The sequence below is a fragment of the Pelophylax lessonae genome (assembly GCF_965119305.1).
Source record: "Pelophylax lessonae genome assembly, chromosome: 13".
In the NCBI taxonomy this organism is placed as follows: domain Eukaryota; kingdom Metazoa; phylum Chordata; class Amphibia; order Anura; family Ranidae; genus Pelophylax; species Pelophylax lessonae.
In genome coordinates, this window is record NC_138780.1 from 7625827 (window position 1) to 7644474 (window position 18648).

The following is an 18648-nucleotide window of genomic DNA, read 5'->3' on the forward strand; positions in this document are numbered from 1 at the left end:
GATACTTCCCTTCACTTCCTGTTATGTCCTCTGACAGGAAGTTAGGAAAAACTCTCAAAAGAAGACCTAGACAGCAATGAAGCCCTTTCAGTAGAATCATGAAGAGTCTGGTAGGTTTTCTTGTTTTTGTGTCCGTTCTGAAGACTCCCTTCACTTTCTGTGCTATTGCCTGGACAGTTAATCCAGTTGGACAGTCCATTTGGCACAAGCCAATCTGGGTTAGCCAATAGAAAAAAATAAAAAAATGTAAAACCTCCATATACAAAACTCTATAATAACAGCTGATCCAGAGGAAGGCAAAAAAAAATCTATGTAAAGCATGGTCCAATTTGCTCCAGGGGGGAACAAAATCCTTTAAAATCCCCTGAAGGCAATTGGATGTTCCCTGGATCAGCAATCTCTAGTGTTATACCTTTAAATGTTAATATTCCATTCATTCACTTATGTTTTGTGCATTTAGAAATTAATCCAGCTCTTTTTTTAAAACAGAACTAGTTCTTGAGGGAGTCTATGTCACATTTTTTTCACATTAAAGATTTCCTCCAGATGTAAAGAGGGCCATCTTGTCTATTGTAATGACCCTTAAGTGAATAACAAAATGGTGGTGCGAAAATTCCCCAATGAGGGCTTAGACATAAAGGGTTATGAACTTCCTCCTCCCAACTCTATCCAAAACTATCCAGTTTAATTGAAAAAAAGAAAAAAAAAAAGAATGTAACATCCAGTGGCGGCTGGTGCATTGGGGGCGCAGGGGCGCCGCCCTCCCATCCATGCGTCCGGACCCCTAATCTACATGCAGGGCACCAGACGCATGGAGTTCAATGGGGCTTTTTTTTTTAACCATGTGATTAGAGCCAGAGGCTTTAATAGGCTAAAAAAAAAAAAGGGTGGGCTCGGGGCGCAGAGCACTGCGCCCCGGGCCCACCCAGTTGTGTGACAATATGAATGAATATTCGCTATTGTCACATGGATCCTCCTCCTGGCCAATCAGGAAGTGGGTCCTGAGACCAGTTTCCTGATTGGCCGAAAGGAGAAGCCATGCCATTGGGCATGGAGGAGGAGGGAGGAGACGCAGAAGACTGAGAGGGAAGAAGCTGAAGCCGCCGCCATCGCCATTTGCTGCTAATGTCACCACTGGTAACATCTAAAAGTTTAGATTCTGTATGACACTGTCATTGAAGCCCAGGGGGTAAAAATTCTTTTCTTATTGTTTTATCCACACCAAGGGGTCTAGTTATAAAACATTCATTAGATCAGCCTTTCTCAACACAGAGGAACCCTTGAAATAAATTTCTGGTCTCGGGGAACCCCTGCTAAAAATTTAAAACTACAACTAATGACACATTAGTGTGACAGTCAGTGGGAAGAATGCTCCTTACTCTTGTCATCATTGGGAAGAATTACCCCCTTACAGGGAGCTAAAAGGAACAATGGTGTCATTGGAAACTTATCTGAGTGGCAGAAATTGCCCATTGCTCAACGAACCCCTAGCAATCTCAGGAGGAACCCTAAGGTTCCACGAAACCCTGGTTGAGAAACCCTGCATTAGATGAACATCACAAGCATTGGTTCAGCCTGCATGAATTTTCCCTACTATGAATACTTCCTAGGTCGTCAGCTCCGTCTAGTGGCCAAAATACAGATTTTTTTTCTGAAATACCTCAGTCAGAAAAAAATACAGCATTTCAGCCACTAGATTGAGCTGACGTTCCTACAAAATAATCATATTAGAGAACATATGGGAAAATTTGTGCAGGCTGGGCCAATGCTTGTGACTTTCATCAATGAAATGTGTTATAACTATACCCCTTGGTTTGAAGAATACAATAAGAAAAACATCTTAAGGAAAATTCCTCCAGGCTGGGCCAATGCTTTTAACATTTGTCCAACAAATGTTTTACTAATAGACCACCAAGTGTACCTAAAGAGAGATAAGCTCAAAATAAACAGGCTCTCCAAGCTACTGACACTAGAGTAGCTCATTCCTGCCTTCTACGAGACTAACTTTTAGGAAAACTAGAGGTTAATGTTAAACCTTTAAGATATTGTCAGTCGTTGTCTGAATTGGGCTCCCAGGTTTTACACATTCATGATCTTGATCATCAAGATTTTTTTCCAGTTCCATGCCCACCTTCCTCTGTGAATAATGTTGGACATAGACATTACTTTCTACGAAATATGGGAGAGGTTAATGATTTACCCCACAGTTTTTACCCTAAATCAAAAATATATTTTTTGGATGGGCTGACTAGTTAACATTGGCAGCAAGTATGGTACTCAAAAATGACTTAGGGTAATGTTTTACATTTCAGGTGACCTCATCCTACAAGCTCCTCCTATTATCAATGAAGGTGATGATCTGATCCTGGGATGCCACCATCGGTCTGGTATGGACTTTAAACAGGTGGAATTTTACAAGAACGGAGTTTTTATGAAAATTTTGGACAGTGAGTCCTACTTGCGGCTTGGAAAAGCCTACAAGAATATAACTGGGGCCTATCGCTGCACAAAAAGAAGGACCCTGTCTTTTAATAGTAACACCTACAATGCAGAAGTGTTTGTTTCAGTCACAGGTAAAATCATGTTTGTAGTTTATTATTGATTTTTATTTTTTTAAATTGGGCAGCAGGTAGGTTAGCCATAATCTTGGCATATTAAATATGGCTATATGATTAGAACACTCCTGTCACTTGAAGTGTGTTCATGGCCAAAAGTTTATTTTTGGATGGAGCAGGAAAGGTTTGGAAATTCTGTGAGATATTTAATGCTGTCTTCTTCCCCATTAAGGAGAGTCATCTTTTTACCATTGTGGTCAATATATGCAAACCTTACAATTTTCACCTGAACGAAACAGAGAGAAAATCTTCCAATAGGGACACCCAATCCAGTGTCCAAGAGGGGGCTTCATTTTACAGAGATTTCCTCCTCCCATTATATTCTCTAGGTTTGACAATGAAGAGGATTCTCCCCAATGGGACACATGTAGGCAGGTGCAGTCTACTTTCTCCACTGCAGGCGGCACTGCAGTTGGAGAGGATGTCAAAAAGAACAGGGTTCCTCTATAGATTTTCTGGATCACGGGGGAAACTATCCGATTGGATGTTGCCACCCCATTCGACTGTGGATACCTCTGGTTGGAGGCTCTGCGGCTCGTCTACACTGCTTCGGTGCGAGCAGCCACACTATCGGGTGGGAGGAAGCCACGCCACCCTACCGGCTGGTCTGGTCTGCTTTTGGCACATAAGATCTTTCTCCCTTATGCCTGGTTCCCTGTTGTGATCATCTACACAGTTCCGTCTCACCCAGCGGCTCGGTCATCCTGTGACCCCCAGCAACGCCACAGATCTTGTTTGGAACACATTCTACTATGTTTTAATCATCACTATATATATTTTTTATAAATAAACTTTTCAAGGTTTTGCATCAAGTCTGCCTGAGTTACATTGTAGACTATGTACCGTGGGATAGCGCTGCTGCCCCTCCCCCCCCATTCACTGACTTATGCTGAAGCAGCATTAATTAGCAGCAGCACCACATGGTAATTTGACTTTATTCATTCCTGAAAGTGAGAGATATCACAGTTAGCGCTGGAAGTCCCTTTGTTGTTCGATTTACAACAGCTGGTCCCACTGGGTGTTGAACTACCTCACCTGGGGCTTTACCCTATTAAGAGCCCTTAGTCAGTTGCTGACTACATCCACATTGCTCTGGGGTGTTTAGCTTCCATGTACCAATTCACTACCTCCCCACCCCATCCTGGCATCTATATGGGCACTAACTCCAACCATTACATGACTAAAGGAAGGGTTTCTCTTTTTAAGGGGCCTAACACCCAAATACTCCTTGCCCTTTACCAGACTGTATTGAAAACAGAGCAACCTAGTGACAATCAAGCTAACTGCACATGCTAACAGAGAGATAGTCCTTAGTCCTGAGTGTGTGGCCAGATCCCGGCCCCCAGCACTGTCATATGGGAATGGGGAGAATTCTTAACCCCGAGAAAGTGGCCAACCACCGGACCTCATCATGGTCACATGGGGGTAGAAATACAGTCCTTAGCCCTGAGTAAGTGGTCAGTCCCCAGGTCCCAGCACTGTCATGTGGGAGTTGGGAGAGTTCTTAGCTTTTAAGAATTGTCCAGCCACCATACCTCATTAATCTTATATGAGGGTGGAGAGATAGTCCTTAGCTCTGAGTAAATGGCCATTCCCCGGGCCCCAGCCCTGTTATGTGGAGATGAGAAGAGTTTTTATCCTTGAGGAAGTGACCAGCCACCTGTCTTCATCAGGGTCACCTTGAGGCAGAAAAATAGTCATTAACTCTAATAAAATGGCCCATTAATATCACATAGGGCAGAAAGATAGTCATTCGTTTTACGCAAGTGGCTATTCTCCTAGGGGTGGGAGAGTTATTAGCCTTGTTGAAGTGTCCACACCCTATCAATGTTGCATTGGGGTAGAGTCATGTAGTGGTGGGGGACATGACCATCCATCAAACCTCATCAATGTCACATAGGGGTGAAGAGAGTTTTTAGCTCTGAGTAGGTAGTCAGTCTCCAGGCTCTAGCACTGTCACATGAGGATTGGGAGAGTTCTTAGGCTTGTGGAAATGGCCAACCACCAGACTTCACCAATGTGACAGTACTCACTGTCACTGGGAATGAAAGACAGACAATATGCTAATATCATCAGCTCAACCACCTGTCTTCCAGACATCGTTGAATATGCTGATGTACTCACCTGTAATCTACAATAGGTTCTGTATTTACACCTATTGTTTGTGTATTGTATTGCAGGAGCTCGAGGACGGCCGTCTGCTACTTAAAGCGGAGTTCCACCCTAAAAATGATTTTTGCCTTGTCCGGTGGCTTTAAAGTACCTGAAAAAGAATTGGATAATGTTAATTTTTTTTTCTTTTCACTTACCTTGTTTTTAATGCAAATATACTTACTTTCCTTCCTCATCCTCCCTCTGCGGACACGTCCCACGACGTCACTTTCTCCTTCGCATTGAGTCCTGGGAGATGAGCGTCATCAATCCCATGATGCAATGGGAACGGCCGGCCGCTATTCGGAATGCCGATCGCAATCTACAGCACATGCGCGAGATTGTGATCGGCATTCTGGGTAGCCAGTTCCAGGAAGAAGGACACAGCGGGGGACACAGCGGCATCAGACACCCACAAAGGAGATGGCCGCACTCTGCAATCAATTTTAAAGGTAAGTATCTATCTTTATTTCTTTACTGTAATGACCTGTAATATGGGGTTCGTGTTAGGGTAATTAGGGATAGATTAGGATTAGTGGGGTATTTTTATCTCAAAAAGTTGTATGTCGCCGGAACTCCGCTTTAATTGGCTCAGGTTGATTGAATCACTGTCGTCTATTAGTTGCTGAGTGGAAATATACTGTTTGTTACATATTACATAGTTACATAGTAGGTGAGGTTGAATAAAGACAATAGTCCATCCAGTTCAACCTGTGTAGGTGTGTGTGGCTGTAATCATCTCACATACCCCTGAATGTTCTGATCCTTGAGATGTAAGTCTAAGAGTCTTTTGAAAGCCACCATACTACCCGCAGAAACCACCTCTTGTGGTAGAGAATTCCACAATCTTGTAGCCCTAACAGTAAAGAACCCCCCACGTTGCCTGAGGTTAAAACGCTTCTCCTCTAATCGCATTGTATGCCCTCGAGTCCTCATGCAATCCCTTCGAATGAACAGCTTTTTTTCTAAGCTGGGATCCCCATTACGTATATTTATAAATTGCTATCATGTCCCCCCTCAGACGTCTCTTCTCCAGGGAGAATAAATCGAGCGATTGTAGACGCTCTTCATAGTCAAGGTCCTCCAATCCCCTAATTAGTTTAGTTGCCCTTCTCTGGACTCTCTCCAGCTCCAACACATCCCTCCTGAGGACTGGCGACCAGAACTGGACAGAATACTCCAGATGCGGTCGGACCAGAGTTTTATAAAGTGGAAGGATTATAGTCTTATCTCTGGAATACATCCCTTTCTTTATGCATGCCAATATTCTGCTGCTTTGTGTCGGTTATTCTTTAGATATGTTAATTTTTATTTCTGTATACAATTTTATCTGCATAGGATAATGTAAACAGGTAGCCCCTGACCTGTGTGTGGTATTTTGATCAGGAGGGGGGTGTGCTCATGTGTGTATAAATTGAGTGTGAAACTGTTCAATAATGGAGAAGGTTGCAAAACTTTTACAAGCTAAGTTGTTGGCTAGCTTTGTATGGTATATTTGTTCATAACTGCAAGGAAGCCGTATACTGATGGAAGACCACAAGTACAGTGTGGGTCGGTGGTTCCGTTACAATCAATATCATATGGGGTTGAAGAGATAGTCATTAGTCCTGAGTAAGTGGCCAGTTCCCAGCCCAAGCACTGTCACATGGGGATAGGAAGAGTTCTTAGTCTTGAGAAAGTGACCAGTCACCAGACATCATCAATGTTGCATGGGGCAGAGAAATAATCCTTAGCTCTGAGTAAGTATCCAATCCTCTGCTCCCAACAATCTCCTGTGGTCTCGGGAAGAGAGTCCTTCTTCCTGAGTAAGCTTCTACCTTTGAGCAGTGGGGAAGCAAACAGCGTAAAAGGATAACTAGCTGGTGGTTATAACCAGCAGGCAACCCGCTGCTTTGCCCTGCCTGAACTGTATGAAAAACATTTTGTAAAAATTAAAAATTAGGTTTTCAAAAGTCATTTATCTATTGGTTTTAACGTCTCTTTCAGAGCTCTTCCCTTACATACAACTAAAGGCAAGTCAAGATCCTATAATAGAGGGGGACAGTGTAGTCCTGTCATGTCAAACAGCTTTAAACTCAGCCCTGAGCCCCCTCCGTGGCAAGACAGAGTTACAGTTTGCTTTCTACAGAGATGGAGTGAATGTTCAGCCATTCAGCACGTCTGACACATGCAAAATTGAATCAGCTCAGCAGAAGGACTCCGGAAACTACACTTGTGAAGTTAAGAGTTCAATAAACAGCGTGACGAAAATGAGCCAAGCACTTTCTGTTGATGTACAAGGTGATGGGGCCAAAAATGTTGGCGGGCATTATCCCATTTTATTGTCTCAGAAATTTTTTATTTTTTTATTTTAATTTATCAAAAAGTGATTAGTTCAGCAAATTTTCAAGAGAACATGCCTGTATTATGTTAAGAAGGAGCCAAAATGAAATTTACAGGTGGCGCTCAAGGCTCCACCGCCGGGTCTTCTTGTGTAGCAACCGCTTGGAGTTCAGACATGGACAGAGCTCGTCCCAGCTCTAGACATCTAATGGAAAAGGGAAAAGTCCTGGAGGTCGCACTTCACAAAACCCCATAAGCAGGGCTTTTTTTCCTCAGAGAATAGGTGCAGGAACTCTCTCTCTTTCAGAGGTACCCCTTTTCTCCGCCCCCTACCCACCTCTGAGCACCGTTCCTTGGTTCCATCCCTTACCCACCTCCCAATACTTCCCTTTTAGACAATGCAGAACCAAATTTTGTGGTGTTAAGTCATTTGTATGGAATTTGAGAATGAAAACAAGAAAAGAAGTAAAATAGATCCCCTGCAGCCAGCAACAATATATATACCTCTAACAACAATGGACCACTCGCAACAAAATTTCCCCCTCAGAAACAATAGACTCCCAGCAGCAACAACAGATTTCCCTACAGTCAGCATCAATAGTATGATCAGATAGTAGATCTCTCCCAGCAACAACTGACTCCCCCCAGCAACATAAGACCCACCCCCAGCGACAATAGATCCCCACCAGCAACAATAGACCCCCCTGCAAAAATATATCCCCTCCAGTTAGAATAGATCCCTCAGCAGCGAGCATCAATAGACCCTGCAGCACACCCAGCACCCTTTGCCATTACATACAGTCAGTCCTGGAGGTGCCGGAACTGCGTTCCCCCGCGTTCCCGCTGAAAAAATGCCCTGCCCATAAGAACATATATGACAGCCTCAGCCCGGGCTCCAACCAGGCCACACCATCAACATATTTCACTCCACCCATGGAATATAGTCATGGGGAATTATTGACTAAGCTCCGTTGGTGGAATGAAACGCATGGGGGTGTGGCCTGGTTGGAGCCCGGGCTAGGGCTGTCATACACCTTCCTACAGGATTTTGCAGAAATGTGTTACTTCCAGGACTTTTTCCTTTTTCCCAGAAGAGTTGAAGCTGTTATAGCTGCAAAGGGTGGGCCAACTCAATATTGTACCCTACGGACGGAGACTGGGATGCCAATAAAGTTCATGTGCGTGTAAAGGCAGGTGTCCCAATACTTTTGGTAATATAGTGTATATGTAGGCTAAACATGGAATTAACAATCATGGAAGTAAATTTCTTTTCTCAGGTTCAAACTATTTAAGAGAAAATCGTGGGTTCCGCTTATTTCACGGAAGGGTATCTACAGACTTTTCCATGTCTGTAGCGCCTCCCTGCCTTTTATAGTGATAGCAGCTTTCCACACTAGATATACAAACTAGTGTGTCCTTTTCAAGTTAGTCTGGAGTGCACCGGCTCTTCACATGTCTATCAACACTGCATATTTACTTTGGCAAGGGTGGCAAATGTAATGGAGTCTGGATTTAACCTTTGCGTTATTGAACAACATCCAAGAGATAGTCGTGGAGGGGTGCAGGACATGGAATTTCACAAGTTTTCAAAATGTGGACAAAGTCATTACCAGAGCCCAATTGGCCTGTATTCTGCAGTTCACCACAAAGACGGGGATCCCCCAGGAGGGGATATATACCCAAGTTGAGAAATCCAAGTCTAATAGGTCAAAGAGAGCCCCAAATTAAAAATCCTTAGGAGTCCAAAATCTCTATTGTTCAACTAATTACAACAAGCAGGGCCATGAAATGGGTAACCCTCAAAACATGTTGGCGCCTTTTGCCCTGCTTGCTGTAACCAGCTGAACAATTAAGACTTTGGACTTCTAAGGGTTTCTCACTTGGTGCTCTCTTTGACTACACCTACTGAGCAACATGGCTTCCATAGCTACTGTATAATTACGCCCCTGGTTAGGCAGAAATGCATTTTATGATGTAAAACTTTTTAATGATGAGCTTTCTTTTTTTTTCATATTCTAGATTTTTTTTCTCCTCCAAACCTTATTGTGAATTTGAACCCGATTACACAAGGGAATTATTTGGTTCTAACATGTGACACAACCGTAAACCCGAACAAGCAAACCTCAAACTTGGAGTTTACATTTTATAAAAATGGAAAAGCTTTACAAAGAATTCGATTCTCCTCTAAATTCCGCACTGATCAAGTCAACGAGGAGAATTCTGGAGAGTATTCCTGTGAAGTTTCCTTTTCCGCCAACAAATTGGTCAAGAGGAGCAATACAACATATATTCTGGTTCAAGGTGGGCAGGGAATGGCTTCCATTTTTATTGTTTGTTTCTCAAATCTCCGTGATAGAAAGCTTACGATAACCTTTTCCTATAATAGTCAGGGCCGGTGCTAGACTATTTTGCGCTCTAGGCAAAACCAGCCACTTTCACCCCCCCCCCCCAAAGAAATTGTACACATTGCTCCCCTTCCTGCACATGATGCCCCCCTCTTTATCCCTACTCTCCCCTTCCTGTATACACTGCCCCTTTAACCCTACACCACCTTCCTATACACACTGCCCCCCTTTAAAACTATACCTCGCCCCTGCACACACTGTCCCCCTTTAATGCTACACCCCCTTCCTATACACACTGCCCCCTTTAACGCTACACCCCCTTCCTGCACACATTGCCCCCCTTTAACCCTACACCCCCTTCCTACACACACTGCCCCCCTTTAACTCTACACCCCCCTTCCTATACTCACTGTCCCCCGTTATCCCTACACCCCCTTCCTGTACACACTGCCCCCCTCTCTAGAGGTGACACCTACCGGGGATGAGGAGGTGACAGGAGAGTAATGTGGCAGTGCACCCTAGGCGGCTGCCTAGTTCACCTAGTGGTAGCACCGGCCCTGATAATAGTTATTACTATATGGTGGTCAGGGGAGGACTGGGCCAGGGGGCAGGGGGGAAATTGCCCCCTGGGCCGCTCTGATGTCCTGTAAAAAGGCTGCACCACTTCTGCCACAGACATGTCTAAAAGATTCCTGGTGGAGAGAAGTAAAAAGTCCCCACCACTGACCTACTGAGTGCGGGTTGAAGACAAGGACAGAGCGCAGGCCTCCCTCCCAGCATGGATGGCGTAAACTGTGTCTGAGCAGAGGCCGGTTCCATGCCCCACTGGAAATTCTCTTCCCCTAGCCAGCCCCAACCAAGCTGTTCCAGCTCCCCCCCAACCGCCCCCTGCTGGCCAGGTTGGGAACCCGGATTCAGCCGGTGAGTAGAGAGGACCTGGAGCAGGGCTTCAGCCTTGAATGAGGGTCAGCAGGAGGACAGGAAGAGGGAGAGTGGGAGGGGGGCCAAGTCACTGCACCATGGGCCTCTGGTTTGTACTTGTCCCCTGGGCCGAAAGTTGCCAGTCTGCCCCTGATGGTGGTTGAGTTTGTAATCCTGTTTGGACAACCTGGAGCATACTTTTTTCTCGAATAGCTTTACGGTCATCTGTAATCTCAATCAGGGACACAATTGGGAGACAGGGACACACTGCTGTCATTCCATAACAGAACAAGGACTTTTAAGGCAGGACCACCAGTTATTCTTTTAATAGAAACCCCAGGTTTAAAAAAAATTAAAGCAACTTTTGAAATTTTATTAACATGTTAAAGCTGACGTTTAGGTATGGCAATTTTTAAGTAGATCCATTGATCCAGCTTGGACCAATGTAAATATCTATGTGTCATACCGGGCCAATCACTGTGGGGTCTGAAATCACTGTAGTATGCAGAGATACTACAGTGAATGTGGTTAGCTTCCAGGTCCAGGGCTGGCTTGCTGCTTATTAAACATAAGACTTCACCCTCTTGGCATTGGAAACTTTATGTTTTCTCAATAAATGCAAATTGTTTTCTAAAGGGATGAGGTGGAGACCTTGACATCAGGGCCCCACCGGTCCACCTTGTCCAATCAGGAGACGCTTTGCATTCATTGAGAAAATGTAATGGCACCTGTGTCAAGCAAGAGACCTCATATGTTCATTATACAACTCGGCATGGGACTCAGAAGCTAGTGGAGATCACTGGAGTAACAGTGCCTACCACAATGATTTCCAGCTTCCACAGGGATCCCACAGATATGGCACATACAGTATTTATACCCCTTGAAATTTTCCACATTTTTCATGTTACAACCAAAATGTATTTTATTTGGATTTTATTGTGATAAACCAACACAGTGTGGCACATAATTGTGAAGTGGAAGGAAAATTATAAATGGTTTTCAAAATGTTTTACAAATAAATAGCTGAATAGTGTGGACCTCCATTTTGTATTCAGCCCTTTAACAACCATTTAATACCATTATAAAGCTTTCGCGGGAATTTAGGTATTTGGTTTAGATCTACTCAAAAATAGACCTTGTTTGAAAATTCAAGACCCTAACCTAGGTACTGCATGTGGAATCCCGATGATCCTAAATGACTTTTTCCAAGATCCTTAGCTTTCTCAGGAGCCCATGGTTAGGCCAATTGAGGCCACTAGCACCAGAAGTGGGTGGAATTTGATGCAATATTTTTATCCCAATTTTCTTCCAAAGTTAATTTTTTTTCTATATTTAACTTAACCTAGCTTTTTTTTTATTTAGCAAGGGTGAAAGTTTTAAAGATAAGCTGACCTTACCTTAAAGTTTAGAAATTGCTAAAAAGTCTACAGACTTTTCTGCATAGTAACATTGCTGCCAACGTAAATATTTATGTGTCATGCCTGGCCGATCCCTGTGGAAGCTGAAAATCACAGAATGCCTTACATTTTTTTTTCCTCAATGAATGCAATGCATTATCTTAATGGAAAAGGTGGAGATTGTGGTGTCCCCTCCCCACCTCTCCAACTCATCCAATCAGAGAACATCCTTCTTTCATTGAGAACATGCAAAACATTTTCGAGCAAACTCAGATGTTCATCATACAGCAGAGAAGCCACCCGGCACAGGATCCCAGATGCAAGCGGTGATCACTGTAGTAGAATTGTCTACTGCAATGATTTCCAACTTTTACGGGGATCTCACTGGTATGGCACATACATACTGTACTTACATTGGCTCAAGCTGGACCAATGTAATTATGCAAAAAAGCCATACCTAAGCATCAAAAAACAATTATGGCTCGTTTCCACTGAGCTTTCTGGTACGGTTCGGTTCGGTTCGGTTCGGTACGGTATGCCGTTTCCATTGTAAATGGTATCCTAATTCCGAACCGTACCGTACCACTTTTTTGGGGTACCAAGCACATTAGTACCGTACCAACAGGGTGGAGCTACACTCTGCAGAACTTTGATTGGTTGAGAGAGAATCGTCTATCACAGCTTTCCTGCTACACCAATCCTATCATGAAAGGGTACTATTGGCAGTGGAAACGCAAGGTGTACCGTTCCGAACCGTACCGTACTGAACTGAACCGTACCGTACCACTCAGTGGAAACGAGGCATTAGTTGCCTAATGAACTTTTAATGAGAGGTCAAGGGAATGATATTGCCCAGACAAAATATAGGCCTCATATACGTAGACCTCAAAAGCATTTCCTCTTCTGTAAAGGAAAACCCACGACTAACCAATAAACACGATCCATTCCTAAACATTTACTAATCATACAAAAGTCTTCCTTGGCTGGTCGTTCTCTGACATTAGGTAACCTTTCTTTCTAACAGTGCCAGTACTTAATGCAAAAATTGCAATGGACCCCCAAAAAGCGGACATGACATCTGGGCTTAACGTGACTTTCAAATGTTCCGTGCAGCACGGCACTACTCCCTCATTCGTATGGCTCCACAATGGCAAGGACGTGGGTCAGAACTGCGCCCTATATGACATAACTCATGACGGAAAAGTTCTGTTTATAAACTCAACACATCTACATCATTCTGGAACCTATCAATGCCAGGCCAAAAACAGCTTCTCCGCTTCCATGAGCAATATCCTGAGGATTAATGTTACAGGTAAGATGTTGTAATATTTGTGGAAAAATTGGCCTAGTATTTAGTATTCATAGATATGTTTTGTTAGCGCTACACATATTCCAATCTTTGTATCTTGGGTTTTTTTCTATGAGTCCTATGTGTGCTGCTTTCTTATTGATCACCATACACTATTATACTCACATTAATCACATTTAGCGCGGAAATCCTTACCATTACAAATACTTGTGGAAAACCTGTTTTTTTTTTTATCTTGATGAAACATTGTATTTTGTTCCTAAATGTTTAGCTTTTCATGGCCAGTGGTCATTGAAGCCTAAATGCCTAAATATACTTAACGATAAATTTATACTGTAATTAATTGCCTACCAAAATAATTTTTACATTGTCTTTTAAAAACATCTAAATTATTTATTACTATTAGTATACAAGATTTATATAGCGCCAACCGTTTATGTAGTGCTTTACAACATAAGGACAGACAGTACAATTACAATACAGTTTAATACAGTAGAAATCAGAGGGCCGTGCTCGTTAGAGCTTACAATTGAAGACGGAGGGTCAAGGGATACAAAAGGTCAAAAAGATTTTATTTGGGTATAATTTTTTTTTCTAAATACACAATTGAGATTTATATATATATATATATATATATATATATATATATATATATATATATATTTTTTTTTTTTATTAATAAAGGCTAGCATATGTACAAACATGTAAAAAAAAATGTTTGTTTTTCTAGATAACAGTTTAAATTTGTAATAAATGATGACACTGTATAATAATTTGTTAATTTTTTTAATAAAAATTAATGATTAAATAATAATCTAAATTGTTTTTTAATACATTTAAAAAAAAAATATTTTCAGTAAATTCATTTTTAACACAATGTAATTCACAGTAGCATGTCACTGTGCATTTCACTGTATGATGCAAAGTTTACAATAGTTATCATATAATCATAATCATGATGATGATAATATTAACAACCCATTAGTAATAGTATAAAACGAATATTGAATATACTGATTATATATATATATATATATATATATATATATATATATATATATATATATATATTAAATAATAATGAATAATAATGAATAATAATTCAAAGCTAAATAATAGTTGAAATTGTTAATTTTTAATGTATTTAAAAAAACATTTTAAGGGCATCATTTTTTAACACAATGTAATCCACAGTGACAGCTATAGCCTACTGGCTTCAGCTGTCACTGTGCCTTTCACTGTATGATACAAAGTATACAATAGTTATCATATAATCATAATCATGATGATAATATTAATAAACCATTAGTAATAGTATAAAACTAATATTGAATCTATCTATCTATCTATCTATCTATCTATCTATCTATCTATCTATCTATCTATCTATCTATCTATCTATCTATCTATCTATCTATCTATCTATCTATCTATCTATCTATCTGTCTGTCTGTCTGTCTGTCTGTCTGTCTGTCTGTCTGTCTGTCTGTCTGTCTGTCTGTCTGTCTGTCTGTCTATCTATCTATCTATCTATCTATCTATCTATCTATCTATCTATCTATCTGTCTATCTATCTGTCTATCTATATTTATATATATATATATATATATATATATATATATATATACATAGATAGTAGTATCATATTCTGTCAGCATGGATAACTTTGTGTAAATCCAGCCATACATGAATCAAGTCTTCAGCAGGGACCAGCCAAGATTTGATCCATGTCTTCAGCAGGGACCAGCCAAGATTTGATCCATGTCTTCAGCAGGGACCAGCCAAGATTTGATCCATCTATGCACATGCTGATTGTACTGAAGTTGATCCATCGATCGATTTTAGAACAACCAGCCTGTCAGATTTTTTTTTTCGTGAGTTCATTGCCAGCGTCTATAGCCACCAGCAATGATCACTGTGTTCTTATGCGTCAGGAAAGACTCCCCATCAGTAGCAGTAGATAATGTTTTAATTGCATTATGTTTTGGATGCCACACGTTCTTGAATATATAGGGCATCGAATAATTTATGTCTAATACTATTCTCTTGTAGAACCTGCGATCACTGCAGCGCGCTCTGAGAGTTTGAAATGTTCCAGAACAGGTCTGGTATATGTACATCCTGTATATTATTGTATTTTATTTTGTATGTATTGCATACAGCAGTCATTGTGCACCCGGCACTAATAATGTTTTCATTATATGTTTGCATTCTTTCTAGTCCTGATAAGAATTATCCCCCCTATGTTACGCCCCTTGTTACCAAAAAAAGGGGGAAAGGGGCACACAGGGATCCAAGACAGCAGGGGGAAGAGGGCACAGATACTAGAATGGATCACCCTGCATTTCAGCCAGAGGAAGAAAAGACAAGTAGAAGCTGGCAGCACTGCACAATAGTCACAAGTGTCAGCAATAAGGCAGTACTGCCGGCCCTCCTGCTTGACAGGTGCCCAGGCCCCCCTTTTGAACTGATGAGGCCTGGGCCCAGTACAGGAGGGCTGGCTGTACTGCCTTATCAGCAGCCCTGAGCAGGGCCGTCTTTAAGGCAGGGCAAAAGGGGTAGCTGCCCCGGGCCCAGTCATCGTTGTGGGACCTAAAGCAGCTGCCCGGACCCCTGTTTTGAACTGATAAGGCCTGGGCCCAGGACAGGAGGGCTGGCTGTACTGCCGTATCAGCAGCCCTGAGCAGAGCCATCTTTAAGGCAGGGCAAAAGGGAAGCTGCTCCGGGCCCAGTCATTGTTGTGGGGCCTAAAGCAGCTGCCCTTTGAGCCTGCACTGCCTGAGAATAGTTGATAAGTGGATTTGGGAGGGCTCAAGAAAATGTTTGCCCAGGGTCCAATCAATATTGAAGCTGGCCCTGGCCCTGAGCATCAGAGCACACTTGGCAGGTTCTATCCAATAATCACAGCTCTCTATTAGGCAGACAGCTCCCAGATTTACCTGGCTGTCTCACTGTTAAGCAGAGAAACCAAAAACTATAAACGCCTACACTAGCACCTATCTAGAAGGTTGCTACACAAGCATTAGTAGGAAGATAGAAAAACCAGATCTGTGACAAATAAAAAGCTCTTCAGGCAATGTAAGTACTAATTATCTCAGTCTAGGATAGCTCCAAATGCCCTGGCCCTCACCCAATATAAGTACGCAAATTATAGGTAACCCTAAAGACTTGTCCGAAAATTTCAAGGACCAAGGTGCACTGACTTTATTGAAGAGTCAAGTGCTCCAGAGCTCATGGTAGGCCTTTTTGGATTACGCAAACATAAGGGGAGCCATTGACATCCTGATGTCCTGGAACACATGAACATCAGCACCTACCACCTGCCTCGTTAGGCTGAATATGTGAGTTAAGGTGTGCTATAGCTAGGACCGGTCATACATACAAGCCATATCTTCAGGTGATAGGACTCTCCCCCTTTGTGGATGCTGTGCCCTTTGGCTCTAGGAGGGGACCTTGTTACCTTGTAGAGTAATCCAATATCTGGATATTCGTGTTCTCCAGCTTTTCAGAGGTTCTATGGTGATTTATTCCCTATATACAGTGCCTTGCGAAAGTATTCGGCCCCCTTGAACTTTGCGACCTTTTGCCACATTTCAGGCTTCAAACATAAAGATATAAAACTGTAATTTTTTGTGAAGAATCAACAACAAGTGGGACACAATCATGAAGTGCAACGAAATTTATTGGATATTTCAAACTTTGTTAACAAATAAAAAACAGAAAAATAGGGCGTGCAAAATGATTCAGCCCCTTTACTTTCAGTGCAGCAAACTCTCTCCAGAAGTTCAGTGAGGATCTCTGAATGATCCAATGTTGACCTAAATGACTAATGATGATAAATAGAATCCACCTGTGTGTAATAAAGTCTCCGTATAAATGCACCTGCACTGTGATAGTCTCAGAGGTCCGTTTAAAGCACAGAGAGCCTCATGAAGAACAAGGAACACACCAGGCAGGTCCGAGATACTGTTGTGGAGAAGTTTAAAGCCGGATTTGGATACAAAAAGATTTCCCAAGCTTTAAACATCCCAAGGAGCACTGTACAGCTGAGGTGGGAGACTCTGTCCATAGGACAACAATCAGTCGTATACTGCACAAATCTGGCCTTTATGGAAGAGTGGCAAGAAGAAAGCCATTTCTTAAAGATATCCATAAAAATTGTTGTTTAAGGTTTGCCACAAGCCACCTGGGAGACACACCAAACATGTGGAAGAAGGTGCTCTGAAACCAAAATCAAACTTTTTGGCAACAATGCAAAACGTTATGTTTGGCGTAAAAGCAACACAGCTCATCACCCTGAACACACCATCCCCACTGTCAAACATGGTGGTGGCAGCATCATGGTTTGGGCCTGCTTTTCTTCAGCAGGGACAGGGAAGATGGTTAAAATTGATGGGAAGATGGATGGAGCCAAATACAGGACCATTCTGGAAGAAAAGCTTATGGAGTCTGCAAAAGACCTGAGACTGGGACGGAGATTTGTCTTCCAACAAGACAATGATCCAAAACATAAAGCAAAACGACAATGGAATGGTTCACAAATAAACATATCCAGGTGTTAGAATGGCCAAGTCAAAGTCCAAGTCCAAACAGGGTAGACCGCTCCAGGTGAGGCTAGGATCAGGTGCCGGTCGGATCCGCAATCCAGGATAGCTTCAGACAAAAAAGAATGACCGCACTTCTGATGGATTTTCAAGGAAAGGAGTATCTTTATTCCACATCAATCAAATGGCAGGTACAGGTACACACTGTGATTGCAGGACAATCGGTGGACGCGTTTCACGACTGGATATGTCGCTTATTCATCACTGATGAATAAGCGACATATCCAGTCGTGAAACGCATCCACCGATTGTCCTGCAATCACAGTGTGTACCTGTACCTGCCATTTGATTGATGTGGAATAAAGATACTCCTTTCCTTGAAAATCCATCAGAAGTGCGGTCATTCTTTTTTGTCTCAAGTCAAAGTCCAGACCTGAATCCAATCGAGAATCTGTGGAAAGAACTGAAAACTGCTGTTCACAAACGCTCTCCATCCAACCTCACTGAGCTCGAGCTGTTTTGCAATGTGCAAAACTGATAGAGACATACCCCAAGCGACTTACAGCTGTAATCTCAGTAAAAGGTGGTGCTACAAAGTATTAACTTAAGATGGCTGAATAATTTTAAACGCCCAATTTTTCAGTTTTTTATTTGTTAAAAAAGTTTGAAATATCCAATAAATTTCGTTCCACTTCATGATTGTGTCCCACTTGTTGTTGATTCTTCACAAAAAATTACAGTTTTATATCTTTATGTTTGAAGCCTGAAATGTGGCAAAATGTTGCAAAGTTCAAGGGGGCCGAATACTTTCTCAAGGCACTGTATATACTATTTGATAGTGATCGCCCCTGCCTTACATAGCCCCGACGCCTGCCCCGGGACATGATATGCTGTGCCCATGACTTCATGGAAACAATGGTCTTTAAGGTCTCTTTGGCCCTGAGGAAGCCTTGGTGCGAAACCCGTTGTCTTATAGGGGACCTATAGACTGTGCTCAACAGAGACCACTGTTACCCACTTGGTATACTGTATCAGCGTCTCCAC

The 18648-nt window shown here is 42.3% G+C and overlaps 2 protein-coding genes across 3 annotated transcripts in view; one reads left to right on the forward strand and one right to left on the reverse strand.

Moving 5' to 3' along the window:
- LOC309569900 (sialoadhesin-like) overlaps window positions 1-18648 on the reverse strand; it is a gene marked incomplete at both ends in the record, with an annotated part of 435740 nt that overhangs the window by 244399 nt on the left and 172693 nt on the right. The gene's annotated exons all lie outside the window — the stretch shown is intronic.
- The window catches only part of LOC309543143 (Fc receptor-like protein 5), a 43497-nt gene that overhangs the window by 20994 nt on the left and 3855 nt on the right, over window positions 1-18648 (forward strand). For both annotated transcript variants that reach the window (XM_082242523.1, XM_082242524.1), the window contains exons 8-12: window positions 2313-2573; window positions 6753-7046; window positions 9108-9389; window positions 12776-13063; window positions 15113-15163. In XM_082242523.1, coding sequence (XP_082098649.1) covers window positions 2313-2573; window positions 6753-7046; window positions 9108-9389; window positions 12776-13063; window positions 15113-15163 — 1176 coding nt within the window. The remainder of the gene's footprint in view (window positions 1-2312; window positions 2574-6752; window positions 7047-9107; window positions 9390-12775; window positions 13064-15112; window positions 15164-18648) is intronic.